Here is a 25,242-nt window from a genome sequence, read left to right as displayed (position 1 = left end):
GCAACGCTAACCAAGAGGATTAGCCCGAACGCAGCCCCCACTCCGCTCCCAGAGCCGGGGAGAGAACCCAGGAGTCCTGGCGCCCAGCCCTCGCTGCTCTCACCTGCCAGCCCCCACTCCCCTCCCAGAGCTGGGTGGAGAACAGGCTGTGTTGGGGTGAAATCCGCGGGGAATCGTCTCTTCCTGCCCCCCAAGACCGGTCAAGGACGTGGGGGATCCCAGAGAGTTCGAGCGGAACCAGGCCCTGCCCGAACTCTGCCTCCAGCCCCGTTTCAGTTTCCAGTGGGGAAACTGAGGCACAACAAGACAGGCACTTCCCCCAAAGCCTCCAAGGTAGGCACAAAACCCAGGAGTCCGAGTTCCAACCCACTCCCCACCCAGCACTAGGGGCAGAACCCAGGAGTCCTGCCCCCCACTCTAACCACTGGACCCCACTCCCCTCCCAGAGCTGGGGATAGAACCCAGGAGTCCTGGCTCCCAGCTCCCCGGCTCTAATCTCACTCCCCTCCTGGAGCCAGGACTCCTGGGTTCTGTCCTGGCTCACCACACCCCTGCCCAAACCACTGAACGTCACTCCCCTCCCTGAGCTGGGAAGAGAACCCAGGAGTCCTGGCTCCCAGCCCCTCCTCCTCTAACCCAGCCCCCACTCTCCTCCCAGAACCAGGGACAGAACCCAGGAGTCCTGAGATTTTTTGGTGTCTGGAACGAGCCCCCCCCCCCCTTTTCCCCTGCCCATGGGAGCAAGGCCGAGCAGTTTAAGGCACAGCCCTGGTCCCTCCGGGGACAGGGGTTCAAATCCAACCCCTGCCAGGAGCCGGCTCGCCCCCCCGCCCCCGGGGATTCAGCCTTTGCCCGCAGCCAGGCGAGGGGAACGGCTCCTTGCACGGTGCCTGGCCAGGCCGGTGCCCACCGCCTGCCAGCCTGCGGGCGCGGGATAGTGGGGAGCGCTGCTGCCTTCTGAGCAGTTGTCCCGGGTTCGATTCCTGGCCTGCCTGAGACAGCTCCAGTCCAAGGCCCCTTTCAGCCCTGCTGCAGAAGGCAGGAGGGGGAGGCTCCTGTTACCCCTGGGGAAACTGAGGCAGTAAGAGCAGGCACGAAGGGCTATAAGCACAGAACTCATTCCTGACACACAGGGGGGTTGCTGAGAGCCAGGACACCTGGGTTCTCTCGCCAGCTCTGGGAGGGGAGTGGGGGCTGGTGGGTTAGAGCAGGGGGAGTCTGGGAACCAGGACTCCTCGGTTCTCTGCTCAGATCTGGGAAGGGAGTAGGGTCTGGGGGGCTAGGGGTGGGGCTGGGAGCCAGGACTCCTGGGTTCTCTCCCCGGCTCTGGGAGGGGCATAGGGGCTAGTGGTTAGAGCGGGGGGGGGGGTGTCTAGTGGGCCAGGACTCCTGGGTTCTTGCACCCGCTCGGTTTGCCCACCCCACCCCACCCCCTGCTTACAGACACAAACGCACCTTGATCAAAATTACTAAAACGTTTATTTCCCTCACAAAGGTACAGTTATTTCTCCCTCCACACAGGGAAGTCAAGTTAAGACAAAAAAAATCATAGAAGCTGGGGGGGGGGGGTCATTTACAATCGGTTATTCACCCCCCCCGGCATGGGTGGGTGGAACTGGGGAGCAACCGAGACCCCCCCCACACACACACACGAACAGCGCTAGAGGGAAGTTTGATTAAAAGTCCAGAGCAATCAGGCGTCCCCGTAACCGTCCCCCCGAGATTTTCTACGCTGGTTAAAATCGGCTCTCACGTCGCCGGGGGGGGGGGGTGGGCGGAATATGAACCGACACACCTAACAAAACAAACAGCTCCAAGCGCCGGGAGAAAAGGCTTAAACTAAGGTAACGGAACGCCGCTCGCAGTCCTGGCTGTATCACGCCAGGAGGGGGGGCAGCAATGTGACCCCCCCCACCCTGCTGGCTAGGTAGTCTAAATGTATCTACAAAGAGAATTAAAAGAGGAGGCACAATCTTGCCCTGTTTTTTGGGGGGTCATGAATCCATGCCCCCCCTTGGATTGCCCAGTAAGGAATTTAAGGTGGGGGTCATCCCCCCGGTCTACCCCAATGGAGATCAAACACTCCTGGCCCCTCGTATTTCCTGGGGTGACCACTCCCCCCTCCAAAAAAGATCAGACACTCCTGATTGCAACAGGTCTCCTCCCTGCCCACCCCCCCATTTAATTGGCTCACGCGCCCCCGCACTGCAAGGACGCAGGCACGCTGCCCCCTCAGTTGTCTTCGTCGCTGTCGTCGGGGCTGATGGCCGGGCTGGTGAGGCTGTAGGTCGGCGAGGTGGGGCTGTAGCCGGGTGAAGTTGGGGAGTAGGTCGAGCCCTTGGGCGAGGTGGGGCTGTAGGTGGGGGAGGTGGGGCTGTACTTGGGCGAGGTGGGGCTGTAGGTGGGCGAGGTTGGGGAGTACTTGGGGGAGGTTGGGGTGTAGACGGGGGAGGTCGGGGAGTAAGTTGGCGAGGTGGGGCTGTACTTGGGGGTTGTTGGGCTATAGGTCGGCGACGTGGGGCTGTACTTGGGGGAGGTGGGGCTGTATTTGGGGGAGGTGGGGCTGTACTTGGGAGAAGTCGGGGTGTACTCAGGCGAGCTGGGGCTGTAGGAGGGGCTGGTCGGGGTGTACTTGGGACTGGTCGGGCTGTAGCTGGGGCTGCTGGGGCTGTAGCTGGGCGAACTGGGGGTATAGGTTGGCGATTGCGGGGTGTAGCGGGGACTGGAGGGCGAGTAGCTCGGTGATGTCGGGCTGTAGCTGGGACTCGTCGGGCTGTAGCTGGGAGAGGTGGGGCTGTAGTTTGGCGAGGTCGGGGTATAGTTGGGGCTGGTGGGGCTGTAGCTGGGTGACGTCGGGCTGTAGCTGGGGCTGGTGGGGGTGTAGTTGGGGGATGTCGGGCTGTAATTGGGGCTGGTCGGACTGTAGCTGGGCGAGGTGGGACTGTAGCTGGGGGACGTTGGGCTGTAGCTTGGACTAGTGGGGCTGTAGCTAGGCGACGTCGGGCTGTAGCTAGGGCTAGTGGGGCTGTAGCTAGGCGATGTGGGGCTGTAGCTGGGGCTTGTCGGGCTGTAGCTAGGGGACGTGGGGCTGTAACTGGGGCTGGTCGGACTGTAGCTGGGGCTAGTGGGGCTGTAACTAGGGCTGGTCGGACTGTAGCTGGGCGATGTGGGGCTGTAGCTAGGGCTGGTCGGGCTGTAGCTGGGCGACGTGGGGCTGTAGCTGGGGCTGGTCGGGCTGTAGTTGGGGCTGGTGGGAGAGTAGGAGGGGGACGTGGGGCTGTACGAGGGGGACGTGGGGCTGTAGCTGGGGCTCTGGGGCGTGTACCCTCCGGGCGAGCGGGGCTCGTAAGCCGGTGACGTCGGGGAGTAGCTGGGAGACATGGCCCCACCTGTGGGGCAGAGGAAGAGGCGCCGTTAGAGGCGGGGGAGCGCGCCGGGGGGCGGGGGACACGGGCCAAGCCCCGACACTCACCTGGCGATGGGACGTAGGGGCTGGAGGGCCCCGGGGAGCCGGGCGAGCCAGGGGTGGGGGACCACGCCGGGGAATAGCCCGGGCTGAAACCGCTGGCATCGGAGGCGGCGCTGGGGGAGAAACCGGCAGCGCCGGGGGTCATGCCGCTGCCTGTGGGGGGCGACAAAGAGGGGCGGGTTAGCAGAGTCAATTTCACCCCTAACTGGGAGTAAGGGGGGGGGGAGGCAGAACCGATCCACTGCCCACAAAGGGATAACTCCACCCCCACCCCCCCACGCACCGACACTCGGGGACCAGGCTCCGTAGGCTGGGGTGGCCCCCAGGTTCCAGGGGGTCATGGCAGGCGACATCCCCCCCATGGGGCTGGGGGCCGAGCCGAAGAACATGCCAGTGGCTGTGGGGAAGGAGAGCAAAATGTTAGAGCCGACAGGAGCGGGGTGATGGAGGGACATCCCCCCGCCCCACTGCCCCCCAAAAGCCATCCTGGCTCCCAGCCCCCCTCCTCTAACCACCAGCCCTCACTCCCCTCCCAGAGCCAGGGAGAGAACCCAGGCGTCCTGCCTCCAAGCCCCCTCTGCTGTCACCCACCAGCCCGCAGCCCGCTCCCAGAGCCAGGGAGAGAACCCAGGCGTCCTGCCTCCCAGCCCCCCTGCTCTATCCCACCAGCCCCCAGCCCGCTCCCAGCACCGAGGAGAGAACCCAGGCGTCCTGCCTCCCAGGCCCCTCTGCTCTATCCCACCAGCTCCCAGCGCCGGGGAGAGAACCCAGGCGTCCTGCCTCCCAGCCCCCCTGCTCTATCCCACCAGCCCCCAGCCCGCTCCCAGCGCCGGGGAGAGAACCCAGGCGTCCTGCCTCCCAGCCCCCCTGCTCTATCCCCCCAGCCCGCTCCCAGCGCCGGGGAGAGAACCCAGGCGTCCTGCCTCCCAGCCCCCCTGCTCTATCCCCCCAGCCCGCTCCCAGCGCCGGGGAGAGAACCCCGGCCCCCGGCGGGTACTCACGGACGCCCACGCCCAGCCCGGGGATGTTGGTGGGGATCTCCATGCCGTATTTGCACTTCTCGGCGTCCAGCAGCAGGTCGAAGCAGCCGGTGCCAGCGGGCGCCAGCTGCCCCAGCATGATGTTCTCCGACACCCCCTTCATGGGGTCGCTCTCCCCGTGGGCCGCCGCCTCCATCAGCACGTCCACCTGCAGGGGGCGGCGGGGAGCCGGGGGTCAGGGGTGGAGCCGGGAGCACCCCCCACAGCGCCCCCTGCTGGGAGAGGCCAGGGCTGGAATAGCCAGAAGCTCCCCCCAACAGCCAGCCCCCTCCCCACAGCACCCCCTGCTGGGACAGGGGTAGCCGGGAGCCCCCCCACCCCAGCCAGCACCCCGCCCCACTCCCCACAGCACCCCCTTTTGGGAGGGGTTGGGACTGGAGAAGCTGGGAGCATCCCCCACAGCCAGCGCTCCTGCCCCACAGCGTCCCCTGCTGGGAGAGGCCGGGACTGGAGGAGCCGCAAGCTCCCCCCACAGCACCCCCTGCTGGGACAGCCCAGGGCTGGAATAGCCAGGAGCTCCCCCACAGCCAGCCCTCCTGCCCCACAGGGCCCCCTGCTGAAAGGGGCTGGGACTGGGGTAGCCAGAAGACCCCCCCATAGGCAGCCCCCTGCCCCACAGCACCCCCTGCCGGGAGAGGCCGGGGCTGGAATAGCCAGGAGCTCCCCCACAGCCAGCCCTCCTGCCCCACAGGGCCCCCTGCTGAAAGGGGCTGGGACTGGGGTAGCCGGGAGACCTCCCCATAGCCAGCCCCCCTGCCGGGAGAGGCCGGGGCAGGAAGAGCCAGGCGCTGCCCCCGCACAGCGCCCCCTGCAGGAGGGCCCCGGCTCACCGTCTCCTCGAAGGAGCACTTCATGAGGGGGCCGGTGTCCTGGCGGTTGACCCCGTGCCGGGTGATGGCCATGAGGTGCCCGCGGCAGGTCATGGTGTCGCACAGCAGCGCCAGGTGGCGGTAGTTGACGTAGGAGCCGTCGAAGGAGATGACGTGGTAAAGCTCTCGCTCCAGGGCCTTGCGCACCGCCTCGATGCCCAGCACCTGGGGGGGGGGTGGGGTGTCACCAGAGCCCGCCGAGCATGGTGCCCCCTCTGCGGGGGCGGGCAACGGGCCCAGATACTGCAGGATCTCCCCCCAGCCCTCCCTGCTGTAACCCACCAGCCCCCCAGTCCCCTGCCTCCCAGCCCGCCCCCACTCCCAGAGCCAGGGAGAGAACCCAGGAGTCCTGGCTCCCAGCCCCCCTTGCTGTAACCACTAGATCCCACTCCCCTGCTGGAGATGGAACCCAGGAGTCCTGGCTCCCAGCCCCCCTTGCTGTAACCACTAGATCCCACTCCCCTGCTGGAGATGGAACCCAGGAGTCCTGGCTCCCAGCCCCCCTTGCTGTAACCACTAGATCCCACTCCCCTGCTGGAGATGGAACCCAGGAGTCCTGGCTCCCAGCCCGCCCCCCCGTCTAACCCACCAGCCCCCACTCCCCTGCCAGCGCCGGGGAGAGAACCCAGGCGTCCGGACTCACGGTGAAGATCTCGACGATGTCATTGGAGGTGGTGCGCACGGGGTCCACGTCCTTCTCGCTCAGCACCCTCATGAGGCTGACCCCGTCCGTCTCCAGGATCCACTCCTGCAGGGCCTTGAACTCCCCGTCCTCCGTGATAATGATCTTCTTCTTGTTGTCCGTCTGGGGCAGGTGCATGTACACCTGGGGGGGTGGGGGCACAGGGGAGGTCAACACTGCGCCCCCAGGGGGCCAGGCAGGGACCCCTCGCCCGGCGCCGAGATGCGGCCACCTCTGGGGATCCCTTTGTTGAAATGAAGCTGCTGCTGGGGTGGGCCGTGGGTTGAACAGCCGCACAGACATGGTACCAGTAGTTTAGGACAGGAAGTGAAGGACATGGTGCAACTGAAGCTGCAGGGGAGGACAGGGAGTGACCTAACGGGATTCCCCCGAGACGGGGGGCGGGGGCCAGGACCCCGGGGTTCACACCCGGATTGATGTGACAGGCCCGGGAGCGGGGGGGGGGTGAAGTGGGGTTCACTGATGCGGACCCTGGTTTCACATCCGTGGCGGTGGGCACCGAGAGAGCGCCCCCTACCGAGTCCTTTGCCCGGCTCCTGCCACAGAGTGCACCGGGGCCGGCCTAGCTCGGCTCTGTAACTCCCCGGGGTGCCCCGGGGCCGGCCTAGCCCCCCCCGGGGCCGGCGGAGGCCCCTCACCTTGCTAATCTGCTCGATGCCCTGCAGCGTCATGTCCGTCAGCATGTTGGACTCGATGCAGCGAAGGAAAACATCGTCGTCCATCTTGTCCACCACCTCCTCCTCCTGCGCCACACGGGGAGAGGGGCCGGGTTAGCTTCAGCCAGCGGCCCCCCACTCATGCTCCCCCCCCGCAGCTGGGAGAGGCCGGATGCCCCCCCGCCCTGGGCACCCACCTCCTGCATCTTGTTCTCGTCGCTGTTCATGATGCGGATCCGCAGCACCAGCTTCTCCGCGTTGTCGTCATTGAAGATGCAGTTCAAGTCATCCCCGAAGCCTGCGGGGGAGAGGGGGAGCCGTCAGCCGCAGCCTGCTTCCCGCCATGGGTCAGACCCCCTTTCCCTAGAGAGGCTCCCCACCCCATAACCCATCTACCACTGTGGGGTGAGCTCTGATTCTTCAGAGGAAGGTGGGGGAAAAAAACCTCACACGGGTGCCTGATTTCCCATAAATACTTCCTGACCCCTGTAGGCTGCAGCCTTGAAGCATGAGAGTGGACTGGAGTCTGCCTCAAATCCGAGCTTGGGGGGTGAGGAACACATCTCTGCCCTCCCCGGCTGGGATAGCATGAAGGCTCCTGCCACCTCGGAGGTGTGTATGGTGTGGGGGGGAAGATGGGCCCCACACGTCGCCCCCCGGCCCCCTCACCGGCGTTGATCTTCTCGGCGATCTGCTCCATGGTGAGCTTGCGGTCGGTCATGTGCTTGCGGTCGAGCTCGACGCGCAGCAGCCACGGCGAGATGCGGCTCACGTCGAAGTCGGGCATCTCGTAGTAGACGTTGACCCACTCCTGGTCTTCCGCCACCACCGTGCTCTGCGGGTTGGGGTCGTAGTAGATGGCCGTGTTGGCCGTCACCTTGCGCAGTGTCGTGTGCTCCAGCCGGCACAGGATATCCTGTGGGGGAGAGAGACGGGGTAAGGGGGACCCCACACAGCCTCCCCCCGATGGCCCCCCCAGCAACGCCAGAGCCCCACGGCATTACCTTGGCCCGCTCGGCGTCCCGGGCGGACTGCCCCAGCAGGAAGACGGTGAGGGAGGGCGTCTTGGGTTTCTTGGAGATGTTGATGAGCTCCTTGAGGCGGGGCACGCCCAGTGTGACGTTTTTGGCCGAGACGCCGGCGTAGTGGAAGGTGTTCAGGGTCATCTGAGTGGCGGGCTCGCCCAGCGACTGGGCCGCCAGGGCGCCCACCATCTCACCAGGGTGAGCCTGCAGGAGGGGGAGACGGTGTCAGAACCGGAGAGAGGGAGGAACCGGCCCCGCCTCGTCCCCCCCGTTCCCTCGGGCGTCCCGCCCGCACCGGCCCCGCCTCGTCCCCCCCGTTCCCTCGGGCGTCCCGCCCGCACCGGCCCCGCCTCGTCCCCCCCGTTCCCTCGGGCGTCCCGCCCGCACCGGCCCCGCCTCGTCCCCCCCGTTCCCTCGGGCGTCCCCCCCGCACCGGCCCCGCCTCGTCCCCCCCGTTCCCTCGGGCGTCCCCCCCGCACCGGCCCCGCCTCGTCCCCCCCGTTCCCTCGGGCGTCCCCCCCGCACCGGCCCCATCTCCCCCTGGCCAGACCAACCCCACGGGCCTGTCTCCCACCAGCGTCCCGCCCGCCCCAGCCCATGTCTGCCCACCCCGGCCCCGCCTCCGCCCGCCCGCCCCCGGCACTTACGATGGCCTGGTTGAACTTGGACTCGATCTCGCCCAGCAGCCAGTCGAAGGCCTCCCCGCTGAGCCGGAACTCCTCCACCATGCGCCGGCTGCAGAGGGTGGAGCGCAGGTGGATGTTGAAGAGGAGGGTGGCGTTTTCCTGGGCCTGCCGGCTCAGCGGGTCGTCCCCATTCACGATCACCAGCTTCTTGCTCAGCTCCTTCACGCCTGGGGGGGGGGGCAGCATCAGACACACCCCAGGGTCACCCCAACACCCCCGGAACCGCCCCAGCCCGGTACACTCCCCACCTGCCCTCCAGCGCCGCTCACGGGCCCCTCAGGCTGGTACACTGCCCCCTGTATCCACCCCATGGCCGGTACAGTCCCCCCCCCGCCCCCAAGATCTGCCCATGGGCACCCCAGGCCTGTATCCTCCCCTCACCCGGATCAGATCAGAGCAGACCAGACACCCTTCCCCCCCCCCGCATTGGACCAGACCCCAGGCCCTCCCCAAGCCAGCAGACCCCCCTGGACTGGACCTTGGGCCCCCTAGGCCAGCACCCCCTGGATTGAAGCCTGGGCCCCTCCAGGCCAGCACCCCCCCTCCCCCGGAGTCTCGCATCAGCCCACAGGCCCCCAAGGCTGGTATCCTCCCCCACCCACAGATCAGACCAGACCATTGGCCCCTTCCAGTCCGGTAGGCCCCCCAGCCCTGGCACTGGATTGGACCAGAGGCTCCTCCAGGGCTGGTAGACTCTCCCCCCCCCCCCCCCCCCAGCACCGGATCAGACCACGGGCCCCCGAGGCCTCTATCCTCCCCCCACCTGGAAGAGGCCCCTCCAGGTGGGTATTCCCACACCCCCAAAGGTCAGACCCATTGGTCCTGCAACACCCCCCAGGTCAGTTTCAGGGTCCCCACAGAGGAACCCCCCCACTCCCCAGGCTGTCCCAGTATGCCATGGGGCCGGCTGGCCCCTCGACGGGGCCGGGGGGGAAGACCCACCTTCCACCACCTTGATGGGGTGCAGGTCGGAGGGCAGGCGCGCGTTGATGTGGAAGATCTTCTGGGCGTTCCAGATCATGCGAAGCAAGTTGCAGGGCAAGACCACCTGGGGGGGACGGGACAGCAGCTCAGCACATGGTCCAGTCCAGATCCAGCCCCCCCATACCCCACTGCTGGGGGCTCAGCACATGGCACAATCCAGAGCCTAGCCCCACACTGCCGGGTCCTGAGGTTTAGAGTTAAGGGGGGGGGGGGCTGGGAGCCCGGACGCCTGGGTTCTCTCCCCCACTCTGGGAGGGGAGTAGGGGCTAGTGGTTAGAGCCGGGGGCTGGGAGCCAGGACTCCTGGGTTCTCTCCCCAGCTCTGGGAGCGGGATGGGGGCTGGTGGGTCAGAGGAGGGGGGCCGGGACTCCTGGGTCCTGCGCTGACCCGCTCACCTTGCTGTCGCCGGTGGGGAAGATGACCCGTAGCACCTCACGGTCCTCGCGCATCTTCTCGAACTCCCTCTCCAGCTCGTTCTGGATGTGCGCATTGCTCAGGATGTCCTTCACCATCTCCTCCTGCAGGGTGCGCCGCAGAGCCCGCTCGTTGGTGTAATCAAACTTGAACCTGAGGGAGGGGGGAGAAGGGCCAGGAGTGAGAGCTGCGGGGAGGGGTCTCTGCCCCACACTCCCACCCACCCATTGGAGCTGCTCCCTACACCCCCACACCCCTCTCTCTGTAACCTTTCCCCACCCGTACTCCCAAATGTACGCTTCTGCACCACAATGCGGCCACCTCTGGGGCGGAGCGGCTGGTGACACAGAGACCCCTCGCCTGGCACTGAGAGGCGGCCACCTCTGGGGCGGGGCGGTTGGTGACACAGGGACCCCTTGCCTGGCACTAAGATGCAGCCACCTCTGGGGCGGAGCGGCGGGTGATACAGGGACCCCTTGCCTGGCACTAAGACGCAGCCACCTCTGGGGCGGAGCAGCTGGTGACACAGGGACCCCTCGCCTGGCACTAAGACGCAGCCACCTCTGGGGCGGAGCGGCTGGTGACACAGGGACCCCTCGCCTGGCACTAAGACGCGGCCACCTCTGGGGCGGAGCGGCGGGTGACACAGGGACCCCTCGCCTGGCACTAAGACGCGGCCACCTCTGGGGCGGAGCGGCGGGTGACACAGGGACCCCTCGCCTGGCACTAAGATGCAGCCACCTCTGGGGCGGAGCGGCTGGTGACACAGGGACCCCTTGCCTGGCACTAAGACGCGGCCACCTCTGGGGCGGGGCGGCGGGTGACACAGGGACCCCTCGCCTGGCACTAAGATGCAGCCACCTCTGGGGCGGAGGGGAGGCGGGGAATGGCACCCCACACGCACAGGGCGAGGTTCGCTCACTTCTTCTCGAAGGCCTTGTTGGAGGGCTTGAGGGTGGCCAGGTTCTGGAACTCGACGCTCTCCCCGGCCAGCCCGTCCTCCCCGTACCGCAGCTGCACCACCTGGTTGATGGAGTTGCGTACGGTGGCGTCGTATTTCACCATCACCGACTCCATGGATTTGATCAGCCGCCGCTGGATGTACCCTGGGGACGGGGAAGTGGGCGTCAGCGTGGGGGGGGCGCCCAACGGCACGGGCTCTGCCAGCTAGATACCCGCAAGCAGCACCCTGGCACCCCCATATTCACCAGCCACGAGTTCTCAGTACACAAGGGACACTGACTCCGGCAAAGGGTCTTCCCAGCAAGCGGGAAGAAGCTGTAAAAAAAAACGGGGAAGCTCCCCCCACAACTCGACACCCGTCTGGGGAACAAAGACTGAACCAGGGAGGTGGGTCCCAGCCGGAGGGATTTCTGGGTCGGGCCTCTAACCGGGGCAGGACGGGGTCCTTGGCTGGGCGGGGTGGGAATTGGCTGGAGCCTCACCATCGAGTGGCTGGTGAAAAGCCCTAGTGTAAACTCAGCCGAGTGTGAGCATTTGTGTGAGCGCAGGACCTGGAGGGGTTTGCAGCTTGTCGCAGCATCTCAGTGACAGAGGGGCCACCCGGGGGCCAGCCCTGCCTGCCAGGGGAGAGCGCCCCCGGCCCCACAGCGCCCCCCCCGCGGCAGCCGCTCACCGGTCTCGGCTGTCTTGACGGCCGTGTCGATGAGGCCCTCGCGCCCGCCCATGGCGTGGAAGAAGAACTCGGTGGGCGTCAGGCCGGCCAGGTAGGAGTTCTCCACGAAGCCCCGGCTCTCGGGGCCGTAGTCGTCCTTGATGAAGTGGGGCAGCGTCCGGTGCTTGAACCCGAACGGGATGCGCTTCCCCTCCACGTTCTGCTGGCCCACCACGGCAATGACCTGGGGGGGGGAAGGGAGGGGCAGGAAAAGTGACCCCAGTGCCAACCCTGGTCCCGGCGCCCCCAAGAGCTGGGGCTTCCCCAGCCTGTCTCTCGGGGCCCCCCCCATTTCACTTGAGGTGATACCCCACTGGCCAAGCCAGGCCTGGGTCTCCCCCCTTCACCCAGGCCCCCCCCCCCCCCCCAAGTCTCAGCTCTCACCCATTGGCCCTGTGGGATGGATCCCCGCACACCAAGATCAGGCCCCCCCATTGTGCCGGGGGACTTCACAGGTCCCTGCCGACCGTAATCCGCAGCTGGGACCGAGGGGCCTGAACAAATCCCATTCTGGGGGTTCCCCAGGTCCGGACAGAGGGGTTCCCCCAGCTCTGCACACATGGTTCCCCAAATCTGTCTGGGGGCTTCCATGATGCTTTTCCCCGCACACCCAGCCCTACAGATCCTAAGAGAGACTAGAGACATGGTGATAAGCTACCACTGGGTGGGAGGGGCTGTCTGAGAGCCCCGCCCTCAACCCAGGGGGTGGGGCTGGGAGAAGGCCCCTCCCACCTTCTCAAACCAGGGGCAGAGCTAGAGAAAGGCCCTGCCCACTCCCACCTTCCCAACCCAGGGGCAGGGCTGGGAGAAGGCCCCTCCCACCAGCCCAACGCAGGGGGCAGGGCTCAGAGAAGACCCTGCCCACTCCCACCTTCCCAACCCAGGAGGCGGGGCTGGGAGAAGGCCCCTCCCACTCCGTGGGTTCTAGCCCCAGCCAGGCCAGCAGCACCCACCTGCGAGATGTTGATCTTGGAGCCCTTGGCCCCCGACACCACCATGGATTTGAAGTTGTTGTACTCGGACAGGGACTTCTGGGCGGAGGAGCCGGTCTTGTCGCGGGCGTCGTTCAGGATGCGGTTCACCTGGTTCTCGAAGGTCTGCCGCAGCGTGTTGCCCGGCGTGGGCTCCAGCTCGTTGTTGTGAGCCTTCTCAATCACCTGTGGAGCGGCACAGGGTGAGAGGCGGGGGCCCCTAAAACCCACCGCTAGCCCTGCTCCCACTGGGGCCTCTGGCGGGCTGATCCCAGCCCCCGAAACCCAGTCTCCGCGTCCCTCCACTGCCCCCAAACCCAGCCCCCCGGAAACCCCGATGCCCACAGCCCCGGAAACCCAGTCTCTGCGTCCCTCTACTATGCCCAAACCCAGCCCCCCTGAAACCCAGCTCCCCAAACCCAACCTCTACCCCCCTCCACTGCCCCCAAACCCAACCCCCCCGAAACCCCAATGCCCACAGCCCCGGAAACCCTGTCTCTGCGTCCCTCTACTACACCCAAACCCAGCCCCCCCGAAACCCAGCCCCCAAAACCCAGCCTCCACACCCTTCCATTGCCCCCAAACCCAGGCCCCCACAGCCCCCCAAACCCAGTCCCCACATCCCTCCACTGCCCCCAACCCTAGCCCCCCGGAAACCCAGCCCCCACAGCCGCCAAAACCCAGTCTCCACGTCCCTCCACTACCGCCAAACCCAGCCCCCACCCCAGTCCATCCTCAAAACCCCTCTGCCAACCCCCATACCTAGCCCACTGCAACCCATCCTCCTCCATCCCCCACAATCCCCCAAAAAACAGCCCCCCCAACCCAGCTCCATCACCTCCCCAACCCTCACCCCAAAACCCAGCCCCCCAAATCGCAGACCCCCCACAGCCCCCAGAACCCATCCACCATCCACCATGCCCCAACCCCAGACCCCCACTGCCCCCCCACCCCAGCACAAAAGGGCCAGACTGGCTCCCCCTTCCCCAATCCCTGGCACCTCTATGACATCCTGCTTGGCTTTCTTGATGGTGTTCTGAATATCCTGGTATGTCTTTGCGTCAGCGATGGAGTCCCCAATGCCGATGGTGTGACCTGGGGGGGTGGGGGGGGGACAGTAGAGTCAGACCCGGTCCCCCACACCCCAGATCTGGTCTCCCAAGGCTCATGACCCACCTCCAGAAAGAAGCCATTAGAATAGGGCTGGGAGCCAGGATGCCTGGGTTCTCTCCCCGGCTCTGGGAGGAGAGTGGGGGCTGGTGGTTAGAGCAGGGGGCCGGGGGGAGCTGGGAGCCAGGACGCCTGGGTTCTCTCCCCAGCTCAGGGTGGGGAGTGGGGGCTGGTGGGTTATCGCAGGGAGGGCTGGGAGCCAGGACTCCTGGGTTCTCTCCCCGGCTCTGGGAGGGGAGTGGGGGCTGGTGGTTAGAGCAGGGGGGCTGGGAGCTGGGACTCCTGGGTTCTCCCCAGCTCTGGGAGGGGAGTGGGGACAGGTGGTTAGAGCAGGGGGGCTGGGAGCTGGGAATCCTGGGTTCTCCCCCCAGCTCTGGAAGGGGAGTGGGAATTAGTGGTTAGAGCCAGGGGGCTGGAAATCAGGGTCCTTCCTGACATTGAGCGATCCCCCTTTGTCTCGGAGACCGGAAGGCGTCCAGTGCATGGACTATCTGTCTGTGCCTGACGGGGCCCCGATCTCTGTCTGGGAGGGGTCCGTGCAGTGCCCCACCCAATGGGGGATCCCTGGTCACCCCCGCAGCACCTGGCAGCGGCCCGTTCCTTTCTGCAGGAGCCCCGTCGACAAGGAGCCGGAGCACGGCACCTGCTCGGGGCTGGGAAGCTGCCTCCTGGGGCACAAGGCAGGGGGGCTCCCCCCGGACTTACCCTCGATGAGCAACCAGTTGTTGATGACAGTCTGGATGTTGCTATAAAAGAGGCGGGTGGTGTCGTGCCCCATCTCCAGGTAGGAGATGTGCACCAGGGAGCCTGCCGAGGTGCCGAGCGATTTCTTACACAGGATGCCCATGATCAGCTCCCCGTTCTCCACGATCACCTGGCGGGAGCGGAGTGGGACAGTCAGATCTCGTCCGCGCATGGGACGTTGTGAAGCTTGGCTAGGCCAAGGAACCGGGTGGAACAGAAACCTTGCAAGAGACAGCCCTACGCAATGGAAACTGTTGATTTACTAAGGGAATCTGCTTTGATCTGTTCGCTATCTCCGATCATCATTTAAAATCTACCTCTCGTAGTTCAATCCAGTTATTTTTCGTTCGTTTCAAAAGCTGTGTATATCTCCCGCCACATGAGAGAGGGGGTGCATTTTCTGAGCTTGCGCGATGCAGATGGTTCTATACAGCGCAAGCTAATATAATTTGGGGTACACAAGTGTCATGGAGTGTGGGGGAGTCAGGGCCCTGCACTCCCCACTCCCTGCAATTCACTGTGACTCTCAGCCAGCCAGTAAAACAGAAGGTTTATTAGACAGGAACACAGTTCAAAACAGAGCTTATGGATACAGAAAACAGGACCCCTCAGTCAGGTCCATCTTGGGGGGTAGAGAGCCCAGACCCCAGTGCTGGGCCTCCTTCCGTTTCCCCAGCTAGCTCCAAACTGAAACCCCCTCCAGCCTCTCCTCTGGCCTTTGTCTCTTTCTGGGACCAGGGGTCCACCTGATCTTTGTCTCCAACCCCTTCAGTTGGCACCCTGCAGACGAGGGGGCCAGGCCATCAGTTACCTGGCTGACACCCTGTCTTCTTTCTCTGTGCAGACACCATCACACCTGCCCTCTAGGGCTCTACAACAATCACACACCCTTATCCCACCACCTAAATATGTAAGAAAAACATAGGGGAAACTGAGGCACCTCCACAGTAGTCAGAGAAAACATTAAGAACATTCCCACTCCGTGACAGCAATTCATATAAAAAGTGTACATCTCCGCCACATGAGGGAGGGGGCGCATTTTCTCAGCTTGCGCAGTGCAGATCAGTCTATATAGTGCAAGCCAATATAATTTGGGGTTCACACGCACAGGAGCGCTGGGCATCCCCTACCTGAGTTCTTCCACAGAGAGCCGATTGGAGACTCTGAGATTCGACAGCTGGGGGTCTGCTGAGAAGGGGCTTGAGAGCCTGGCACAGTGAAGGGAGAGCTCAGTGGCACCCCGGTGGGAACCCGTCACCCTGTCCCGGGCAAGTACCTTGGTGTCACCGGGCGAGATGTGCTTGTAGGGCCCGCTGTCCTCGTCGTCGGGGTGGGTGCTGTGTGTGCGTATGCAGTTGATATGGCCCGGGATGATGAGGGAGAAGATCTGTTTGCCCGTCCAGAGCGGGCGGGGTTTGAGGATGGCCGGCTGGGGCACCTTGCCGTCCCAGGTGGACAGGAACATCAGCAGGTTCATCACCTCGCCCTGGCGAGACGGGGGGGAGAGTGTCAGGGGGGAAGCTGGCCCAGCCCTCCCCTGGCCCAGCACCCCCCACCCCCGGGGATTCGCGCACGGCCGCCCGCTCACCCGCTCCAGGAAGACGTCTCGCTTGGTGAACTTGCGGACGGCTGTGAGGGTGTCCTGCACGATGCCCATGACAGGCCGGTTGGACTGGGGGGTGACGATCATGCGGGGCACCATGGCCAGCTCCTGGATCTCCGCCCGCGTCTCCAGCGACTGGGGCAGGTGCAGGTTCATCTCGTCCCCGTCAAAGTCGGCGTTGTAGGGGGTGGTCACGCTGGGGGAGGAGGGGAACGGAGCCCGTGAGGGTGGGGAATGCCACCCAGTGCTACCGGGAGTGGGGGGGCTCTGCCTGGCAGATCAGCCCCTCACGGCAGCCGGGGTCACATCAGGGCTGGGTTAACAGACCCGCAACACTGCACCTGCACCCACCAGCTTGGGGGGGCTCCCACACACATGGGGGGCACAGGGCCACCCGGATCAGGGGGGATTGAAAGCTCAGGCGGGGAGGGGAGGGGTACAGCCCGCGGCCCCCACACCTGAGGTTGAGGCGGAAAGTGGACCAGGGCAGGATTCGCACCCGGTGCCCCATCATGGACATCTTGTGCAGCGTGGGCTGCCGGTTGAAGATCACGATGTCTCCGTCACACATGTGCCGCTCCACCTGGGGGGGGACGGGGGGGAGGGTGTGAGTGGGGCGGGTCACCCCAGGCACCCAAGTGACCCGCACCCCGCAGACCCTGCCCCTCTCCCCCAGCCTCCTGTCCCCAGAAATCCCATCCCCACACCCTTCCCCAGCCAAACTCCCCTGAGACTCCTCCCCCATCCCCATCCCACCTGCCCAACACACTCCTGCCCCAGAGACCCCATCCCTCAACCCCCCCGCCCCAGAGACCCACCTCCCAACACCCTTCCCCCAACCACCACCCCCAAAATCCCCTCCCCTTCCCCAATCTGAACCACACCCCCACCCCAATCTGAACCCTCTCCATCCCCTCCTTTTAAGACCCCCCCCTCCACCAGGGTCATGGGCAGGTTCTCTGACAGACCAGGGAAACGATCACCCCGAAAGCCAGGCATCGCCCCGGTCCGGGGGCACTCAAGTCCCCCCTGGGCCAGACCTCCCTCTGGGCCCCAGCCACACCCACCTTGTAGCCGATCTGCAGGTGGAGGTCGCTGGGCTTGGGGTGGAAGCGCAGGTCGATGCGGTCGCTGTTATCTCGGATGATGTACTTGGCCCCCGGGTACTGGCTGTTACCCCTGCGTACCAGCTCCTGGAGCCTATCGGGGGGGGGGGGGGGGGTGTTGTTGAGAAGAGGCAGAGGTGTTAGCGAGGGGGTGGGTACTGGTCCCCCATCTCCCCCAGCCCCGCCACCCCCCCAGGCTCGCCAGCTGCCCCACCTGTCTATGTTGAAGGGCGTGACTATCTCAGCGAAGGTCATGTTGGCCGCAATGGAGCGGGGTACCCCCACCTGGTCGATGGAGAGGTTGGGGTCCGGGGTGATGACCGTCCGGGCGGAGAAATCCACCCGCTTCCCCATGAGGTTCCCCCGCACGCGCCCCTCTTTCCCTTTCAGCCGCTGCTTCAGGGACTTGAGGGGACGCCCCGATTTCTGCATAGCCTGCCGGGGGGAGAAAGGAGGGGGTTAACTGGGCTCGGACGCTCCCCAAGAGCTTGAGCAATGGGTAAAGCAGGGCATGCAGGAACCACCCTCATCATTAATGCGGAGGTACCGCCCACCAAGACTACAAGTCCCAGCATGCAAGGCTGGCCCTCAAGCCAAGCCAGAGACTATGAATCCCAGCATGCACTCCTGCACCTTGGTCCAACTGGCCCAGCAGGGACACCGTCCTGCAGGCAGCTTTTCATTACAAGCCATGCCAACGATGCCCAGACATATGTTGGACTGCCAACGCATGGGGTAAAAGCCCCAGCATGCAATGCTTTCTCATTGGCTGAGCAGAGGAGGGGAGGGATAGCTCAGTGGTTTGAGCATTGGCCTGCTAAACCCAGGGTTGTGAGTTCAATCCTTGAGGGGGCCATTTAGGGATCTGGGGCAAAAATTGGGGATTGGTCCTGCTTTGAGCAGGGGGTTGGACTAGATGACCTCCTGAGGTCCCTTCCAACCCTGATATTCTATGATTCTATGAAAGACTATGAAGACGACAAACCCCAGCATGCACAAGGCAGGGGCACAGACTACAAAAGTCCCAGCATGCGCTGCACAGCTCCCAACGCAGCTAGGAGAGCTGGGCTCACCCGGGGCAGGCCGGGCAGCTCGTTGTCCACCATGGTGGCCACGTGGAACTGCAGCAGCTTGACGTCCTCGGCGATGACGTGGGCGGCCGCCCCGTTCTGCTCATTGCGCCGCAGCTGGTTGTTGATCTTCACCACGTCCGCCAGCTTGTGGGTCAGATCGTCCTGAGAGCGGGGGAGACAGCGGGAGTCAGGGAGAGGCCCAGCGCTGGGAGAGAACCCAGGAGTCCAGGCTCCCAGCCCCTCCTGCTCTAACCCACCAGCCCCCACTCCCCTCCCAGCGCCAGGGAGAGAACCCAGGAGTCCTGACTCCCGCCCGGGGCCAACCTGGTTCCTGGCTGAGCCCTGCATGACCACAGCAGGCCGGACGGAGAGCGGGGGCACGGGCAGGACGGTGCAGATCATCCACTCGGGCCGGGCGTACTTGGGCTCCATGCCCAGGATGAAACACTCCTCGTCCGAGATGCGCTTGAAGATCTCGTGCACCCGCTCCGGGCTGAGCAAGATTTTCTTCTCCTGCGAGTCCTCGTTGACGTGTTTCCACTCAGCGTAGAGCTCCAGCCCGGTGCGCCGGATGCGGGGCTGGTACCGCCCACAGCCGCCATGACCCTGCGGGGGGAGGGAGGGAGTCCTGGTCAGGATGAGTGGGGTCATCCTATTTGTATGAATGTATCACTCTTGTGCCTGAACCTAGGAATATAAAATATAACTCTGACGTCCTATTGTAATTATGCAAAGTGGGGGCCATTAATGGCCGTTTGGAATCTTGATGGCTCTCATTAACCAGGGCAATTGACTGTAGATGGCTGTTTACTTGTAAGTCGTCCTGACATGCGATCACGTCACCTGGTACTGGAATCCATCTTTAACCAGGTGCTTTTCCATTTAGAAGGAAGGGGTGGGGACCCAGAGAGGGACAAAGGATTCCCGCCTTGTGCCAAAGCTATATAAGGAGGTGGAACAGAACCAAGGGGGCTGCAGTCATGAGAAATCCCCTAGCTGCCACCTGAGCTGGAACAAGGACAGTACCAGGGGAAGGACTGGGCCCAGACTAGGAAGGAATCTAGTCTGTGAAAGAAGCTTATTGGAACATCTCAGAGTGAGATTTACCTGTATTCAGTTTCCTACTATATTAGGCTTAGACTTGCGGTGGCTTTGTTTTATTTTGATTGGTAATTTACTTTGTTCTGTCTGTTACTACTTGGAACCACTGAAATCCTACTTTTTATACTTCATAAAATCACTTTTGCTTATTAATGAACCCAGAGCAAGCAATTAATTCCTGGGGGAGCAAACAGCTGTGCATCTCTCTCCACCAGTGTTATAGAGCGTGGACAATTTATGACGCTTTAGTTGGGGATTGGTCCTGCTTTGAGCTGGGGGTTGGATTAGATACCTCCGGAGGTCTCTTCCAACCCTGATATTCTAGGATTCTATGATTTAACATATATAACCTTTATACAGGGTAAAACGGAATTATTTGGGGTTTGGATCCCATAGGGAGCCAGGTATCTGGGTGTTGGAGACAGGAACACTTCTTAAGCTGTTTTCAGTTAAGCCTGCAGCTTTTGGGGGGCGTGGTTCAGACCTGGGTCCGTAGCAGGCTGGTGTGTCTGCCTGAACAAGGCAGGGTTCTGGAGTCCCAAGCTGGCAGGGAAAACGGGCTCAGAGGTAATTCCAGCACATCAGGTGGTAGCTCCCAAGGGGGTTTCTATGACCCAACCCGTCACCCCCTCTCTACCTTCTCCTTGGTCAGGTCCTCGTCGCCGTCCGGCTGCTCCACCCCGAATTTGTTGTCCATCTCCTCCCCGCCCTCGCAGATGTTCTTGCCTTTGCAGAGGTCGTAGACGTGGGTCAGGCGCTTCTTGGGCTGCCCCTTCGACTTGCCCAGGATGTCCTTGATCTTCGGGTTGTTCTGCATGGGGGAGACACACCGGGGGGTGACCCAGGGACCCACAGATGCACAGTGAGGGGTGTGGCAAGGTGGGTGGGGATGGGTCTATGGCAGAGGTCCCCAAAGTGTGGGGGGCGTGGAGAAACGTCCAGGGGATGGCGGGGAGGGAGTGCCATCTAGCCCCTCCCTGCCCCCAACTTTGGTGCAGCCCCAGCCCCCTTACTCCTGTCCATGTCCCCCACCCCACCGCTGCATTCCTGCTCCTGGCCTCAGCCCCACCCCCAGCTGCAGCTCCAGCCCCCTTACCCCGTCCTCATTCCCCCACCCCATCTCCGAGCCACGTTCCTGTCCCTTGCAAGGCTTCGCCCCAGCCCCCTTACCCCGTCCAAGTCCTTACCCTATCCCAGAGTCGCGGATCTGCTCCCGGCCTCGGCCCCACCCCCAGCCTCCTTACTCCTGTGCACAACCCCACCCCACCCCAGAGCCTCCCAGTCCCAGCTGCAGCCTCAGCCCCCTTACCCATCTGCATCACCGCTCCCCGCCAGGCGTGGACAGAGGTAAAGGGGGGCGTGACCCTCAAACGTTTGGGGACCGCCGGCGTATGGTCTTATAGAGGAAGTGGGAGCGGATGAGGGACTCATTTCAGGGTGGGGAGGGGATGATTTCCGTTGGGGGAGTGCAATCAAAGCGGAGACAATTGTCCTGGGGCCCCGAGCACAGCGAACCCGCCCCCACTTCGCCTCAAAAGTCTGTGTAAAGAAATCGATCCAGCCGGGCAGGGATCAAGGGTGGCTGGAGATCAGAGGGAGGCCTACGAGGGGGAGGCCTGGCCTCTGCGGGGAGTCGGGTCGGCTCACCGAGTCCACCAGCAGCTTGGAGCAGAAGAAGCAGACACAACGCAGCACCTTCATGGTCTTCCCCAAGAAGCCCACGTGGAAGACGGGCTTGGCCAACTCGATGTGGCCAAAGTGGCCCGGGCACTCGGTCATGTTCCCTGCAGGGAGAGCGGCCCCCGGTGAGCGCCGCGGCCATGGCACCCCAGAAACACCGACGCTGGGGGCACCCAACAGCGCTGGTCAACCAACGCAGCAGCCGCCTGCCTGGGAAGGTTTGGGTTTTGGGGTGTACAGTTCAGGGGGGTGGGGAATGGGGCCTGTCCCCTCTAGGGGTCGCCAGCTCCCATCCGGCCCCAAGGCAGGGACTGGTAGGTTCAGGGGGGCAGGGATCTCAGCCCCCAGGGGACACCAGGCTGGCATCTCCCCCACACCGCAGTCAGGAGAGAGGTCTTTCGGTCTTACCCGCACACGTCTGGCACCGGCCCGTCTTCTCGATCACTCCTTGCCGGGGATCCATCAAGCCCCCCAGCTTGGGGCGGCCCCCCTCCGTCGTCTCGGGGTACTTGATCCCCCCCTCCGTCACTGACATCCGTTTCTGGGAGGGTGCAAAATGGAAACGGAGGGTCAGGCTTGTGCAGGAAGCGGCACCACACACAGGGGAAACTGAGTCAGGTGCTGGAATGGCAGCAGGGTGGGCTGTCAGCCTGGGCGACGCTGCATGTGGGGGGCTTCTGGATTATCAGAAGCCCAGGATGTTTCATGATGGGTCCGACCTCTATCCCAATTATCCTGTCTCCAGAGCTAAAAGCTGGATTTCATGTGGCATGGAGTTCCACAGGTTAATTTGCATTGTTAAGCCTCCCACGCCCCGCACCAACCTATAATTAACTCCCGGCTTTAAACCTGCCAGGGCTTTCAAACTAAATCAGGTCAGGATCTTCAGAAAGCTAAATCTAGTGGCTCCCGGTAAGTTCTAAAAATGAACCTAAAAATGAAGCTGTGTACAAACTTCAAAAACTGAACTCTGGGTTTCTGACTAGTTCTTTTGGTTACGATTTTTCGAACTGCCTTCGCTTGCAAACTGCGCTTGAAAATTACTGCACCGGGAAAACGGGTGATAAAACCATTTCTGATTTTTGAGCCGATTGGCTTTTCGTATGGCCAACGACACCAACAACCGCGCCGAGAAAAACCAGTAGAAAATGTTGAACTGTGGCAGGAAGATGACAAAATTTGGCAGTATTTGAGGAGAGATACAGCACTTGAAATTACTTGGAATTGATTTTTAAAATCAATTGGTAGCATCACTTTCAACTGACCGTTAATACGACATTGTGCAAACCGCATCCAAAAATGTTTCGAAGGAATTGAACCAGAAATATTAGCACCATGATTCCCTGTCTGCCTCCAGCTCCATCCCCCGTGTATTATCTCTGCACACCAATGCAACCTGCGTGAAATATCCCCCTGCCCCCAAATAACACCACAACAGTGTCACAAAGATCTATGTTGCTCCCAGAGCCTGGGAACAAACTGCACAAAACACCTGATTTCGCCCCGACCGTCGTACGTCTGTCTGTCTCAGCCTGTGTTCCATAGCACCCCCCATTATCTCAGTCGCAAGCATTCCCATTTGTACACCTCAACACTTGGTCCCACTTTTCCACACCCTCAATTGGGTTACTAGCCACAAGTATCCTTCACCTCCACACCCCAGTCATGTCATGCACCCTGTCAATTTCCCATACCCCATAGCTGTTCTGTGTACCCCAAGTCCAGTGTATGCATGCCAGGGTCGATAAAAAGTAAAAAAAATCAGATTTTTTTAAAATGTAAATCAAACTTTTTTTGATAAAAAGTTTGAAATAAGATACGTTATAGCTCAAAGACATCTCATCACGAAATAGGGATTATAAATCCTAATTCTATAGTAGGAAACAATATATTCAAATCATGTTTAAGAAACATTTTGTAAATGACTTCCAATAATTCATGGATTAGGGACCCAATCTGATGGGGTTCCAGGGGCTTCTGTACCGATTATTGAGGTTAATCTTCCTATCTACCCAATTGGACTCAGTGCTCAGTCTAGAAGATACCATCAGCGATACTTAGTTTTGAAGTTCTCGGACTGTGGATTTGTGTCTCCAGAGGTAACATGTTTGTTAACAGCAAAAATTGTTTTAAACAAATAAATATATAAAGGTGAGAAATAACAGACCTCAACCCTACTATCCCTCTGCAAATTTGTGTAGACCAAGTCAATCCCTTACCTCACTCTAAAAGTGCAAAGTTTTAAAAAGTTCAAGGTTGTTTGGGGCGGAATAGATCTGGACAAGAAGTCTGGAGATCAATGTGAGAAGCGAGGGACATAGGCTTGTTTTGTTAAAATATTATCTGTCTGCTGTTGAAGAAAAAAATCCAGACTACTTAAGGTCGTTGTTTTAGTTAAATAAAACAACTGAAATGTCTGTCTGGTGATGTTCTCCTCCTAATACAGCCTGGCAAGAAAATCCTCCAAATATTAATGATTAACCTGCTGTATTGGAGATAGTTCACCTCCCAGCGACTTCATAAATATCTCCTTCAATTACCTTTGATAAATGAAATAACCAATTATCCATTTGCTGATATAGCTGTAAAACTCCTCTGAAAAGTTTTCCAAATAAATCACTGTTTAAAAATGTATCGTGTAACCCTTCTAAAAATGAAACTACATCTATCTCTGACTTGTGAAGAATATGTATTAAGGTTATAACAACCAAGAATGCACTTTTATGCAGAAAACCGTGATTAAATCAAGTCTTCCTGACTACTAATTTAAATCAAATCCACTTCCACTCCCCAAACCTGCTCCTTTCCCTGCAAACTCACATTAATCCGCTCCCCGTGTAACCCAACTCCCCCACATGCATGGCACACCCCCCTAAAGCTTGTCACCCCAAATGTATTGCATATGCCCCATTTATAAGCAGACAATACCAAAGAGGCCTCGGGTCTCTGCAATCTTGTTACATACACCCCCCTTGCACACTGCAAGGGCCCCACATGCCCCCTCACTGTGCATAGCACCCCCCCATGGTCGCTCACTCCAATGCACCCCCCAACAGCATCACTGTGCAATGCAGGCCCCCAGCTAACACTACACTCTGCAGCGTACCCCTATTTCACTGCACAGCCCCTCACTCTCTGTACCCCAGGTGCACTGCAGTTCCCCACAGTCCAGCAAGTCCCTCAGCAGCACTACATTGTGTAATGCACCCCCCAGTGCAATGCACAGCATCCCCCCTCCAATGCACCCCAAACATTACATTTTGCACAGCCCTTGCACACCTTCACACTGTGCAACGCACAGTGCGTCGCACTGCTTCCCGCACTCCAATGCACTCCCAGATACCACTACACTGCGCAATGGAACCCCTAGTGCACAGGTCCCCCAAACCTCCAGTGAACCCCCAGACATCACTACGCTGTGCAATGCACCCCAGTACCATGCACAGCCCCCAAGCCATGCACCCTCAAATGCACTCTCTAGCGCAATGCACCCCAGATACTCCACTGTCAAATGCCCCCAACCTCCTATACACCCCCAAATAGCACTGCAATGCACTCTCTAGTGCAATGCACAACCCCAGTGCACCCCCAAATAGCACTGCAATGTGCAATGCACTCTCTAGTGCAATGCACAACCCCCGTGCACCCCCAGAGAGCACTAAGCTGTGCAATGCACCCCCAGACACAAACACTGTCAAACGCACCCCCTGGTGCAATGCACCCCCCCACCTCCCATGCACCCCCAGATACACCTACGCTGTGCCATGCACCCCCCCCTTTGCCCCCGGGCACCCACCATCTCATCGGGGCTGAGGATACCGAACTGCACGCGCTTGATGGTGCGCAGCGGGCACGCGCTGTCCCCGGAGGGCGGCCCCCCGTGCATGGCGGATCACGTGACGCGGCCGCGCGCCGCGGCGGCCTCCTCCGGCGGCAGGAACCGTCGACCTCGCGCCCCCCTCCGCTTCGCGGGACCGGACCGCTTGCCCCCCCGCTTAACCGGTGGGGGGGCCCTCCCCCTCGACACACACCCCCGCCCCCCCGCACGCGCGACCCCGCTCGGCCGCCAGACCCCTCCCTCCGATCCGTCCCCGGCGCGCTCCTCAGCGCGACTGAGCCGCGAGCGGCCGGGAGCCGCCTTATATAGCCTCGCCCCCTCCCTCCCCCCTCGCCGCGGGGAGGCCAGGGCCAGGCGGCAGGGGTGAGCACGCACGGGAGGGGGCGTGGTCACGCCTGAGACGGAAGCGGTGGCGGGCGGGAGGGAGGAAAGGGG

The 25,242-nt window shown here is 62.1% G+C and overlaps 1 protein-coding gene across 2 annotated transcripts; it reads right to left on the bottom strand.

Moving 5' to 3' along the window:
- Positions 1 to 1,460: 1,460 nt before the first annotated feature.
- POLR2A (RNA polymerase II subunit A) lies at positions 1,461 to 24,963 on the bottom strand. 2 transcript variants are annotated; one of them, XM_048833677.2, is made up of 29 exons: positions 24,766 to 24,963; positions 21,378 to 21,510; positions 20,937 to 21,073; positions 19,927 to 20,100; positions 18,513 to 18,794; positions 18,189 to 18,350; positions 17,330 to 17,550; positions 17,077 to 17,209; positions 16,468 to 16,592; positions 15,995 to 16,205; positions 15,683 to 15,892; positions 14,368 to 14,536; positions 13,493 to 13,587; positions 12,475 to 12,678; positions 11,483 to 11,705; positions 10,769 to 10,952; positions 9,828 to 9,999; positions 9,391 to 9,496; positions 8,410 to 8,615; positions 7,742 to 7,966; positions 7,407 to 7,653; positions 6,935 to 7,035; positions 6,720 to 6,824; positions 6,022 to 6,204; positions 5,340 to 5,543; positions 4,471 to 4,657; positions 3,753 to 3,866; positions 3,473 to 3,622; positions 1,461 to 3,389 (listed from the first exon to the last, which is right to left on the bottom strand). In XM_048833677.2, the coding sequence occupies exons 1-29, from the start codon at positions 24,853 to 24,855 to the stop codon at positions 2,233 to 2,235; spliced, it is 5,910 nt and encodes a 1,969-aa protein (XP_048689634.1). In that variant the 5' UTR covers positions 24,856 to 24,963; the 3' UTR covers positions 1,461 to 2,232. The 2 variants fall into 2 exon arrangements, with proteins under 2 accessions (XP_048689634.1, XP_048689635.1); XM_048833678.2 differs by lacking the exons at positions 20,937 to 21,073; positions 24,766 to 24,963 and having other exon boundaries at positions 21,378 to 21,452.
- Positions 24,964 to 25,242: the final 279 nt, after the last annotated feature.

Source organism: Caretta caretta, chromosome 28 (assembly GCF_965140235.1).
Source record: "Caretta caretta isolate rCarCar2 chromosome 28, rCarCar1.hap1, whole genome shotgun sequence".
Classification (NCBI taxonomy): Eukaryota; Metazoa; Chordata; order Testudines; family Cheloniidae; genus Caretta; species Caretta caretta.
This window is presented reverse-complemented; position numbering and strand designations above follow the sequence as displayed.